Source organism: Ambystoma mexicanum, chromosome 1p (assembly GCF_040938575.1).
Source record: "Ambystoma mexicanum isolate Mex_15411 chromosome 1p, UKY_AmexF1_1, whole genome shotgun sequence".
NCBI lineage: Eukaryota > Metazoa > Chordata > Amphibia > Caudata > Ambystomatidae > Ambystoma > Ambystoma mexicanum.
The window spans coordinates 784,498,332-784,511,902 of NC_090921.1; the positions used below are offsets into that span (position 1 = coordinate 784,498,332).

Genomic DNA, 13,571 nt, shown 5'->3' on the forward strand with positions numbered 1-13,571 from the left:
CCCGGTGGCTGCAAGGATCAAGTTCTAGACCCTTTGCATCATCCACAAGGATTTCTGGGGTGAGGGGACCACACTAAATCCAACTTTCTCTTCCTAAGCATCTTCCTTCTCGAGCCCTCTGCTCATCCACCTCCAACTCTGAGGGTCAGGCGCTTCTCCAGGCAGAGAGTAGGGTTAGATCTCGGTCCTCGGCTGGGGCCTCTCTGTGGAACAGTCTCCCTGCCCCTCTCAAACTTGTGCAGGACCACCTAAGGTTCCAGAAGCAACTGAAGACCTCCTTTTTGCTTCCGCTTTCTCTCTCCCTCGCCGATGCCCCAGTCTGCTGCACAAACAGGTTACCTGGCCACCCACTGAACTTACAGGACCAGGCTGCTGCATGACCAGTTGCCCTTGCACTGTCTCCGGTCCTCCCTACCACTTAGGGACTGTATCTGCAACTCTACAGTCCCCAGATTCCCTGCACTCACGAGCCACCTCCCTTGGCAGCACTTACACGTTCCATTGCACTCTCCCCTAACCCCTTCCCCCCCCTGGCACTTCCCGCACTCCCTCCCTTGCGCGATCTTAATGACACAAGGTCTAGTAAATGATTGTTTTGTCCCCCGATCTTCCCTTCCTTGTCGCGCCTAGAAACACTTGTGTACAGACGCATTATAAAATAGGTGTATCAAATAAGCTGTCACATGCTTGCGGGTGTTTGAAAACCACTATCAATTTGGTTTTACAATTAAACTGAAAATGCAGCACCACGCTAACCAGATGCAGAGTCTGCATACACTTAAAACTACCACCCTCAGTTCAGAAATGCCTTTAACCTACATCACATGAATAAACAGTCCCGAAAATACAGAGTTGTAATCAGCATCAGCCTGCAGACGGATGGTCCCTGCTTTCATCCTACAAGCCTTTTCTCAGGAAAATCTAACCTCTTAATCCGTATGTTATGGCCTACACTCGTTTGGAATGGGAATTTTGAAAGAAGGATACTCAGAGCTTCTGTTCCTTTGCCCAAATCAGTGCCCTCTTCAGCACCTGGATACTTTAGGGTGGTTTGAATATATCAAAATATAGCATGGCATGGCAGGCCCACCCACCACCCGCAAAAGAGGAAGCAAACAGCCCTCCTGTGAATAGATTTGAAGCTTGCATCCGTGTTCCCCGAGTGCAAAAAATATTTATAAGCGGCATACATATTTCTTTGCAGTTGATGCCCCCCCCATTAGCTGTGCCACCAACAGGCAATAGGTAAAAGAATGCAGGGTTTGAAATCGCTGAGAGCCATTTAGCTCCTGGTTAAAGCCTAGAAGACATTTAAAGCATAATTGCCGATATATATTTAAGTTCTCGTTTGCACCTTTTATGGTAGTCACATTTACGAACACTATATAGCAGCTCGGGGCCCCCAGAGTTGGCTCCTGCTTACTGAGTGACCCTAAACACCCAGAATCTGCTTTCAGCTCCCGCTTGTCAAACCTTTATTTCGATAGCTGGAATAAATTAATTTTTCTATCCTGGGCCTTCTACATATCCCTTTTATAATGCCCTCTGTCCCCTCCTCCACCAATACATGTCCCCACCTACCCATGGTTTCGGAGGACACATCAATGTGTTACTATGTCCTTAGCACAAGGCCATTCTGAACCCAGACACTCAATCCCAGACCATTCCCGTCTATAGCCACTTAGCACATACATATTACACATCATGGGACCACAGCGCACACACATTCCTTATCAATACCTCCCAGAAAACACCCATTTCTTCAACCATGGGCTTCCCTGCACAGGCACATTAATGCGCCCTCTGCATATGAACAGGTGCCCATCTTGCCCTAGTCTCACACAACCCTCCCTTGACCATGGCACATCCACACCCCTTACAAGAAGCCATCAGTGCACACACATTTTATTTAGCCTCTAGGAAAAAACACACATGCACATCCCTCCCCCCTCCCCACAGCCTTACCATGGCCCCTCTGTAGTAGGCAGTTGTGATGGTCTTAAATCTCTCCTGCCCTGCAGTGTCCCTGAAACAAAGGAGGGTTAAAAATGTTACAACAAAGATACTTATCAGAAAAGGCCCTTCAATGGGAAAATTGCATCTCCCCCAGACTTGATCAACATCTAGCGCCACTCCTCACATTACTCCAATTTCGTATGTTGGCCTCCACTTTTGTTAAATGTTGAATGAAAATATAGTCTGGCCAGATTGGATGCCAACACATGGATTGCCCAGTTGCCAGTCTGTTACGTCCCTCTACTGGGTCCAACTGCAATCTGCATGGACTCATTGGAGCTTAAAAGAGCAGTAAAACCGAGGCAAGAGGGGACTACCTTCCTTCCTCCTGATCGGCTCTCAGCCCACATGCCTTAAGTTATCCTGGCTTCCTTCTCGATGGCCACAAAGCCTTGACCCTGCTGGGAAAGGCGGTGTCAGAAATCTGAAAACCCTACGCTACCGAAACCCCCAGGTGTCACAGCTGTGAAAGCAGTATCCACAAACCCACTTATTCTGGAGTTAAACCATTTAAAGTGCGTCAATGCAGATCAGTAGCTCTTGCATTTAGGCACCACTGCATTTAAAAAACATCACCACAAAAGGGCAGCATATTCCAATTGAGTAAAGATGTACTTAGTTTTCCACCTGCTAATAAAAGAACAATCTAAAGCACTGTGTATGGGACATAGAACACTCCAAAACATATTGCTATGCATTCAGATGCATTTCATCATGAAGCCACAAGTGGAAGTCATGCACTCGAAAAAGATGGTTTATTTAAAAGACAACAGCAAAACACATTACTGACAGGAAACTCGCACTACAATCGCAGTCAGTGTGAATTCAGGGGATGGGCGTCAAACTGTGGCTTCTATCCCTGCCCTCTCCGTGGTGGAGGGAGCATCCATGCGGGTGATAAGGAAGCTTTGCCACCAAGATTCACTTAAAAACAAACAAATAACACCTAACCTTTCTGGAAAGATCACTTCTAATACGGGTAACCGTGTTCTCATGCGAATGAAAGTGAGAGGTCACCTTGGATGCTCGTAATGAGTTTGCCTTTTTCCAAACAAATAACCCGGGGATGAACGGGAACTCCGTTACTTACAAGGTGAGCAACTGCATGCGCAGTATTTGTACTGGCTGGCCTTTCCTGTGCTATATTTAGCGTATCTCGTTTCTAGCATACTCTAGCATACCAGCTTTCCCTCAGTTCTCCCTGGATATGGCCACAGGCAGAACAGCGAGAGACTGCCACAGAGTTTCTTCACGCCAGACTGCAGGTAATCACACTGAAGCAAGCCTCCCCCCACTTCAGAGCGTTCGAGGTCTCCATTACTACATCAGTCCACGGAAGGTGTTGCTGGGTCTCCTTCCGGGACAACTTCGCAAAGAGCAGCAGGACGACTACAGGACGTAATAAACGTAGAAAGGATCCGCGCCAAACCTGCGAGGTTGGATCAAGGGGCTGGCTTCAATTTGTGCAGAGGTTTTTCTGCCAGGCATATTTTGTCAAAAGGTTGGACTAAAACTGGCCCAGAAGAGCTTCTGAGAAAAAACTAATACCAGAGCTCTGTATGAAACAAAACTATTGTTCATACTTGGGAGTGGTTTGTCTAGGGTTGTATGCTGGGACTGTGGACAAGTGGCAGCCTGTATGCTAGGCTTGTGGAGGGCTCACCACTAGAGGCTCACGTACCAGACTTGTAGCTTGATCTTCTTGCCCTCTATGTCAACTGTCCGGATCTTGAAGTCGATGCCTGAAAAAAAGAATGATGGTAAGGCCTGGGGTCTACAAACCGGTCCATAAACCACCGAGAGACCTGTAATAAACAGCGAGACCCCATGCAACGCACCCCACTGTTTATATAAAGCCTATACATTATGCATGCATTATACCATTCCTGGAACGCAAAGGAATCCAACATCAACTGAACATCAGCATATAAATATAAGGTTCGTTCTAATAAGATTATTCTTATTTTCGTTGCTGCTTAAGACGTCTGTGCGAAATGATGGCTCCATGGTTAAGTTTGGATGAGTGACATTTGCCCAGGTGGTAATCTGAACTCACAGGTTGCGCAGCGATCACTCCGAAATATTTGTTTTTAAAAATGTAGGCTTACACCTTAGGCTAAATGTTAGAAGTAGTGGCTAGTGATTGGGGGAATACTAGAGGTTACAGTTTGGGGGTGGAAATTACTGGTGGGGCTAGAGTTCACAATTTAGCACTACGTGTTGGGCGTTAGCGCTCAAGGTTACAGGTTGGGACAAAAGGTAACCAGCTGGGGCTACATGTTGGTGCAATGGATGATGGTGAATGGGAAAACGCGGTTTGTGGCATGTACCGGAAAAGGCAAAGGTAAAGTTGCATTCCCCAAAGGGGTTTGCTGCCCAAAAGAATGGGTTTATTAAATGTAGGAGTGCCTCCAACTAGGGCGGATGGGTGGACGCCAGGCACCACTCACTTTGGCATGGGTCAAATAAGGCATATAAACTACTACAGAAATATATAGTGATTAGTCCGTGGTAGTTAATAAAGTAATCGAGAACAACCACCCACTTTCACTTCAGGGAGTCCTGGGGATGACTGGAGGTAGGAAATGGGGATATGCTAGTCCAAAGGTTTAGCAAATAAAATGACTGCTTGGTTAACTTATCGAATGGTTTATTTAAAGGGAGTGTGCAGCTGCAGACTGACCTAGCCAAAAGTGTACACACAAAACACAATCGCTGGCCAACTTAAATATCTGGATGGCACTGCTACTCTAAATGCGTAGCATGAACCTCTCCTAAACCAGGCACATTCTCATGTCGTAATAGATGGTTCACAGAACACATGTCGGGAAGCAGACCCTACTTGGGTTTGGGTGGATGTTGGCATCTTCTCTTGGTAGCGAGAGTGCAGTTGAAGGACTTTGGGGCCAGTGTTACGGTTCTCCTTTTTTCTGGGATCAGAGTATGCAAGCCTTAGATTTTATACCATATATGACAAACCTTACTTACCCAGTAAACGTCTTTCCGTGGCTTATAGCGGCTTAGAACAACATGCTTTGTTTAGTTGTTGGGTCAGAGTATATCTTGTTTTTTTCGAAATTGAAAAAGGGGTCATCGATGGTGGCGTTCATCATTCTATCCCTATTCTAAGGGTGTAGAAGGACTAGGCGGACACAGGGGTGGCATGGTTGTGGTTACATACTTTTAAGGTAGAAAACATCACTTTCCCCTGCCTTGAACTAAAGCTAAAGGAACTGTCAGAACATCAGTCGAATCAAAGTTCCACCGTCCTGGGTCATACGCCATTCTAAACCTCACACTAAAACTAAGAAAAAACGAATAAAAAGTTCTTCCTTCAAGAGAATGGTTCCTTTCTCCTGGTTCTTCAGCAGTGTCCAACAATTGTTATCTCAATAGAAAATACCAGGCGTAATGACCCTGGTCTCATGGCCCAGTCTTTTATCATATAGGGTCCTTGATCAGTTAATCCATAATACCATGAGCTGCAAGGATGCTACATTATATATTGTCTTTGTAGACTTTACTAATGCATTCGACCTGGTGGGCCGGGACATCTTATGGTCAAAATTGAAGGGCATGGACTGTCATAGGTGGATCTGAAACATACTGATAGCATTACATAGTAACACCACCACTAGGGCACGACTTAATGACCAGGGTGAGGTCACAGAGGAGATCTGCATTAATATGGGAGTTAAGCAGGGCTGCGTAACTGCGCCCATGCTGTATAATCTCTATATAGCTGACTTATTGGATCGTATAACATCAAAGTCAAATTGCCCACCTAAATTGAGTGAAACACTCATTACGGGAATGCTTTATGCGGATGATCTAATCCTCTTTGATCGCACGATGTCTGGTATGAAGAACTTACTAAATGAGTTATTGGTGTATTCCACTCAGTTGGGTCTGGTCATAAATCTGGAATCTGACTATTGCAAGGAAAGGGCCTAAACGAACAGGTATTGATTCCAACGTAGGAACAATAGCGGTGGTGGAGCAATATTCGTATCTGGGTTTAGATTTCAAAGCCCTGTCTGATTACGAAGCAATAATAAGAAATAAAAAACGGAGAGCAAAATTGCTCACCCTCCAGGCCTGTAGATTTGCAAAAGGCACCGCTGGTTTTAGCATGGCTGGTATTCTGAAACTGTGTACCAACAATTTTATACGGCCTGAAGGCATTATCCATGCAAGACCTTACCTGGCTTAACATTCTAGAAGGTCACTATTGGCGTACTGTCTTCGGACTGGGACCTTCTTGCTCAGTACAATATTTAAGATTAGAACTGGGGCCGATTTCCCTGAGAGGGATAGCATTACATGCGCGAGGCTCTTTATCTGAAAGCCCGTGCAAACCCCTGTTGAAAATTGCTTAGGTTGACAGGGCAAAGTTTTGATTCGGAAAAACATCCGAGGTAAATCATATAAAGACCTGAATGAATCATTATTTGAAGAAATTGATTGGCCCTATGAAAAATTGAAACATCTGCCATATATTCACCAAAAAAAAGCATTCGAAGATAAATTGAATAAGTGGGACTGGTGTATGAACACAGACCACTTAGCTTTGCTTAGTGGGTATGAGGCAGTTTCACACGTCACTCATAGATACTTAAAGACTCAGGCCTACAGACGGTTCCTACTGCAATTAAGAACAAATCAGTTACCGGTCCTTACTATTACTGGCCCTCGGTTGAATATCCCTCGAGAGGCCAGGATTTGTCGTATCTGCCAGGGGGCAGGAGCACTGGAATCCACCCGACATGTCCTAACACTCTGCCCAAAATTGGGCCCTATATATATATATATATATGGGTGCATATGAAAAATGGGTGCACAATTATGAGGCAATAAAAGAAGAAGATTTCTGGTATGGTTGTCTGAATACAGTCTCCTTGAGCCTTCAGCTAGCTCTTTTCAGGGTATGGACCCACATGAAGCCCTTACTCCAGGTATAAATACAAATATATCTGGAAGTCGGAATATTACCCTGACTTTGTGACTGTGTGAATCTGCGGTTATGTAAATGCCTATAAACTGTTGACCACGACAAACCATTACATTTATTCTATTATAGCTGATTGTCTATTGATCTTAAAGATTATAGGTATTTGCCTTTGTATGGTAGTTTGTTACCTATGTTGAATCTTGTTTTATTCATCTTAATTTTTCTATATATACTTTTGTTTTATGCTCTTGTTTATTATGTATATGAGAAATGTATGAGTTGTGTAAAGTCCAATTTTTGGATCATATCACAATGAAGTATTTATCAAATCTCCACGAGAATGACTCAATTTTCTTGGATTGCACCATTGTAATTTTCAATAGGACCAGGGAGAATGACTCCCATCCCTTGGCTCGGCCTCTCTTTAAGGTCCCAGACCCTTCACCGATGGTCAGTTGTCTCTCCACTGAGACTAGGAGAAATCCTCGGATGCCCCCTTGGCTTTCTTTAGGGTCGCAGACAGATTTCTCTTAAGTTTGCTTTGCAGAACTTCATAGGGTCTCAGACCCTTTCGGTTTCACTGTACTGAGGAAGTCCACCTCAGATGAACTCTGCAATTTTCTATGGGGTCCCGACCCTCCTTAGCCCCTGCGAGAGGTCAGAAACGTGAGGCAGACAACGTTGATGATTTCTCAATTTGGGCCATTTTATTAAATTAGAAGTTTCAAACGCCTCATTAGCCCTACCCGGAGGAGGATTTCCCTGCCTATCAAAATCTAAAGGAAACACCAACAAGGGATGTCTGGCTCTCACACTTCAGCATAAAATATACAAGAACATATATGGCAATTCACAACAATTTCAACCACTCTAATATATTCACTGTCTTTCTTGATAACTTGGGTGAATTCCCGCTTCCTCAGGTTTCAAGTTCGATTCAGTTTCAATGTTCAACAAAAAGAATCATGGAACTCTGGGTTCACAAAGTTTCAATTCAGTTCTTGGCTCCCTCACTGTGTCAAAAGAAAATTCTGATAACCAATGTTCAACCAAAAGAAAAAGGTTCTCTGCTTCCTTGAACACTGATTTTCCATTTCATTAAATGGCACCAATGATGTTCCAGGTCAAGATGCTTTGCCATCACTCACAAATGTCAAAGAAGAAATCCAGTTCCTTGTTACGTTCAAAGCGACACCACCTCTGGCATGGTAAGAGACACAGCTTCTGCTAACACTTCACAAGTCTCCCTTTATACGATTATGAATCACAGTTTATATCAGGATGACCTCACAGCACTTCTACTTTTCAGTGAATGGCTCTCATATCAGGTTAATTTCTGCATAATTCACTATGTGGGTCTACTCGCCTGCCCTCTAGTGTTCTACATGCAACTGTGCATCCAAAGTTTTAAATCTACTGGCACCCATAAGTATTACTTTCCTTGGGCAATGCTTGTTCTCTAAACTCACAATCTAAGTCACTTAACTTCAGTGTTATTTTGTTCTTGGACTGCTTTACAATTGATTCTTAACTTCACCTTATAATCACTTTGGTACACACGACTACTCATCTCTTTTCAGGATGTATCAATATTTAATTAACAGGTTTCAAAGGTTTTGACTATTACACGAGTAAAGGGAATAAAGTTCACTCATAAAAGTGCTACTCTTCATACTTCCATTGTCCAGCAATCAACGGTCACGTTAGGATAGCTTTCACTCATATGCAAGTGATTCTACTGGATACAGTTGCCTGCCTTTGTTCGCGTAAGGCATCAGAATGCTCGGCAATACTCACTTGCTCCCTTCACGTGCTGCAGGGCTTGGGCTACACTTCTGCCTTCTTTTGGACAAACACCCCTTTTTGGTGAAGGTGTCTTCAGTCCTGCCACATCGTTAAGTTAAGGAGCTCCTCCCCCTCATGGGACCCACGGCTGCACAACACATTCCAGCCACGGTCTTTGTCACGCTTCTTGCTGCACAATCTCTGCAATTAGATGCACATGGGGAAAAGCAGTCTTCCTTCACGCTGTCCTCTGCACTTCAGATTTGGGGAAACAGGACCCTCTCAGGACAGGTAACTGGACTCTGCTTGGTCAAAATCCTGGCGGGTCTTCTTTTCACCCACTTCTTCTTGAATTGTCAACACTGTTATGCTTCTGCTGCTGCTGCTGCTACTACTACTACTGTTACTGCTGTGACCACTGACTTCACAGCTCCATCTACATCTAATGGCCTGCATCTGACGGGGCTTTTTAAGCCTTTCTGCCTCCGTCAGGTGTGGGTTGTTAAGCTTAACAGGCTGACTACTCCTGCAGCATTGCTCTTGAGCCGCCTTCTTCGTCCAAGTACTTAATGGATTATGGGGCCTGTAGTCCCAAACAATTAGGTTTTCTTGTTATCTTATAATTTTTAAATGCATATCTATTTTTCTTAACTGCATTTAAGAAAGAATCACAAGATTTTACTTTCACAGTACCTTTGGGAGTAAAAGGGATGTCATGGTCTTTCCTTTCTTGGGGCATTTGAAGATGTCACACCAGCTTTACCCACATCCACAGATCTAATGTGTGGCTCAGATACATCACAACAATAATAAGCCATTACATAGCTTGATACCTTTAAAAATGTTACCTTTTAGAAATGAATACTGTGTCTCATCCCACGAGATCTTACCACCATGGGCATTGTGTCCTCCGAGGTTATCCTCCCGCAGTACACCACCCCCAAGGTCAGGATCAGTAAACGTCTGCCTTTCCCTTTAGGCAGGTGTTTAGTGAGGGATCCGCAGGATCCATCACACCCCTCTCTGGGCCTTCGCTCATAGTTCTCAAAGTCTTACAGTGTCCCAGACCATCTTTGTCCCCTCTCTAGCCCTTGCCATTCTCACGGTGTGCTTCAGCGACCCTCCTAGACTCCCGATGTGCCTACTGGTCCGCTTGTAGCGCCCATTACCTACGAGGACGCCAACATACAGCGGTGAGTCGTCCTGGGACTGAAGTCTGCTGTCTGTGCACTCTGTGAGCATCTGCTTCCTGCATTGCGAGATTCTGGTTTGGCTCCTTGCATTATCAGTACTATTCAGGAACCTCTGCCTTAGGCAAAGCCGTGGTACAACCCCCAGGATTGTAGTGCCAATCAACATATGGTCCTCGAGAGCCGCCTTGTGCTTCCCGCTGGTTGCTTCTGCTCTCCGGTCTCTGCCGTTTCTCCGCTCCAACGTCTGACAGTGTCCTTCCCTTCTGCTGCTCCGGGGCTGGCTCGACATGCCGAGCCCTTCTTTGGTTTATAAACTCTGCCAATGTCCAATCCCTCACAGAAGGCTAGAATGCTGTTCCCAGTTTCACTGATCCATCCTCATGCCTCTGCACATTCTCCTTGTGTCAGTACTTGAGAAAAAGGTATTATTGTTATTTTTATATTCTTCCTCCAGTGCTTTGAAGAGGATCCATCTTGGAGGTACTATTATAGCACAGTTTTACGCTCAATACGAGCTTGTGAGATGGTGTGAGGACTGTCGCAAATGTTTGACTGGACACTGGTGTTGCGACTATAGGGCCTGTACCCTAGGTGGTTGTCTTGGTCCCCAGGAGGGGTGTTCCTCCCTTTATGATATATTTTATTTGTATCGCGCTCGTACACAAGTGTTTCAGAGCGAGACCTTTGAGGTCTTCCTGCATCATACCACACCTAGATGGGGCAATTGGGTAGTGGCCTCACCTCATGAGAAGGGACGACGCCTAGTGATTCGTTGCACTACCTCTATAGGCACCCATGATCCTTCATGCGTCGACATCCTTAGATCTGACATGTCACATGTATGTACTGCATGAGTGTAGCTGTGTTTTGAATGGAGCCTTCTGTCCCTCGTGGGGAGTTTGGGTGGGTGCATTCTAAGCAGATACAATACACAGAAAGACTATTATTGGGTAAACGTTTGTCTTCGGAGGCTTGTGGATATGTTTAGATTCACAAAGGTTGCATAGATTAGCAAGCAGCAAAGGCAAGGTGGTGGGTGAGCTGAAGGAACAGTTGAAAACGGATCCTTTAAAACTGCATGGCCCACTCCAGAATCCACTTGCCTGTGTGTCCACCAATATTGAGAAAATATGTACTGATCTCCATGTAGCAGCGTTACAAACTGCATCCCACAGTACGTTTGCAATAAAGTCCAGTGTTGCATTTAGAGTGCGATTTAGGGCACATGGAAAAGGGTTGGTTAGAAAAGCTCACTATACCCCCAAACCACCTTGCAATGGTGGCTTTGGTTACTGATCTCCTTCTCATCCTGTTGCTAGCGAGACAAATAATTGGTCCGTTTTTCTCAGATGTTTGAAGGTGGTCATGTCCTACCAAAACGGAACCAAACATCAAGTGCGTGGAGCTCCTTTTTTCCCGTAGTTGTGGATTGGGGGAAGAAAGCTGGCAACATACGGGAGTTGTTTTCTTAAAACGTGCTCACTTTTCTGTATGGCGACAAAGTGTTAAGAAACTGCTGCAGTTCACTTGTCCTTCTGATTGAGTGGTTGCAATCAAAGAAACTGTGCAAGCTCCTTTAAAAAGGGCTTTATGCATTGGTGCTAATGGAGTTCCCATACATTTTTGAGGGACTATGCGTAAGAACCAACCAGCTGGGCGGGGAGAGAAGCGAGACCTATGGATACATTTTTTTCGCCTTTGATTGTCTTCTCTATAGGTACTCTTCACTATAACGTCTTGTGTTGTGAGGTACGGTTTGCTGCCAGTTCGGCCAAGTGCATTTCACCTTCCGTTGTAAACTACGCCAAGTAAATAAAGGACGTAGTTACATTATCTGCAGGCGAGCAGTTAATGGGATGCATATATGTTTTGGCACTAAATGACAAAGCTCTTTCATTTATTGAATTAGCAGCGTTTACGGTTGAGGATCCCTGCCTCCTGCAAGATGTCCATGCATCATGAGGGCAATTTAAAAAAAAACAAGTTGGTTGTGTGTGGCCGTGGGTGTGTAATTTGCCACTTCTGCTGATTGATCAGGTAGCAGACTAGGTGGAGTGTGATTGGTGGGTATACATCGGCATGCTCAGGAGGTGGGTAATACCACGGCTGCCATGTTCACATGGTGCAGCGGCAATCATTGTTAAGTCTTCCAGAAGTAATAAGACGTCTTCATATATCCCAGATCAACTGATCCATTGTGCCTTGTTCAGGGACCCCTGTTGCGGATACCTGGACTAAAGCTTGGGCATTCAGCATTCTCAGGTGTAGGCGTACCCCATACTTCAAAAAACTGCTTGTGCAGAGTTCCCATTTGTGAAACGCTTGCGTTCCCCTGGCATATACTGTTCCTGGATGAACAGGTTTCTCTTGATGCAGCATAGATCTCAGCTATATCTTCTATGACAGAAGAGAAGCTCTTTGAATACGAGCCACGTTGTTCGCGGATGTAAGACATGGACTCTGATAATGTGTTGATTAGCTCACTTGTTTCAAAGAAGTGCTTGAAAGACCATCTTGACCACCAGGAGCACCAGCAAATGTAGGTTTTGAATGGCCTGTTGCTTTGTCCATCTGCCTGGTGAGGTCTTGAAAGTGCGCTCCCCAACTGGTCAGTGAGGCATCAGTGGTAATGGTTGCCAGCACTGGCTGATTGGTGAAAGGTCTCCCTTTGAGTGCATCTGCCTCCGTCCACCATTGGAGTGCATTTGCCACCTTTTGCGTCACTACTACTAAAATCGTCCCACTCGCCTGAAACGTGAGCCTATTGTTGGAATGGGCGCTTGTTGAAACATGCACGCAGTATGATGAAACTGTACCAAGCCATCATGCCCAGCAGCTTCATAACACATCTCACTCATCGGCCGACTGGCTTTGCAACAGTGAAGATAGGCCAACAATGCGTGAGCCCTTTCTTAGAGGGTAAGCCATTATTACCCTGAGGGTATTTATGACAGCTCCTAGAAATGTGCCTTGGTACAAGGCTGGATTTCTGTTGGCTGATGGAAACGCTGAGTTGGTTCCGTAGACCTATAGTTTCTTATGTGCATTTGTGGCAGATTTCTGGGTTCTCTTTTACTAATCGGTCACCCTGATAAGGGTGTACTGGTATTTCCTGCAACACAGATGTGCCGCCGCCACTGAGAGAACTTTGATGTAAGCACTTGATGTAGACACGTGCTGCCAATGCAATTCCAAAAAGGAAGCACCTTTAATTGAAAAACGCATATTTTTGGAATGCCCTAGGAACATTGAAATATGAAAGCATGACTCTTATGTCTGATGTTGCCATGTAATTCCCTTTTAGTTTTTAGAAACAGAATGACCTCGGGGGGGAGGAATGGGGGGAGCATTTTAAAGCTTTGGGGTTTTACATATTGGTTTGCCGGCCCAAGGTCTAATACTGGCCTTTTGGTTTTGCCCTTTTTTGGCTATACGGAAATATAGTGAGTACACACCAGTTTACCCTATTGCCTGGTACAGTCTCAGTCGCTCCATTCTGCAGCAACGCTTCCATCTCCTTTTAGATGTAGCAAAAGAGGTTTGCGCTGCATTGTTTCGAGCACGAAGAGGCAAGTCGCAAAGTTTGGAGGGCAGTTCCACACAGTCCTTTTTTTTAACCGTACTTA

General features: G+C 45.0%; 1 protein-coding gene across 1 annotated transcript in view; it reads right to left on the minus strand.

Annotated features, from left to right (window-relative positions):
• RAB13 (RAB13, member RAS oncogene family) overlaps nt 1-13,571 on the minus strand; it is a 164,855-nt gene that overhangs the window by 63,998 nt on the left and 87,286 nt on the right. The window contains exons 2-3 of the mRNA XM_069651559.1: nt 3,698-3,758; nt 1,966-2,026 (exon numbers count right to left, since the gene is read on the minus strand). Of these exons, the coding sequence (XP_069507660.1) occupies nt 1,966-2,026; nt 3,698-3,758 (122 nt within the window). The remainder of the gene's footprint in view (nt 1-1,965; nt 2,027-3,697; nt 3,759-13,571) is intronic.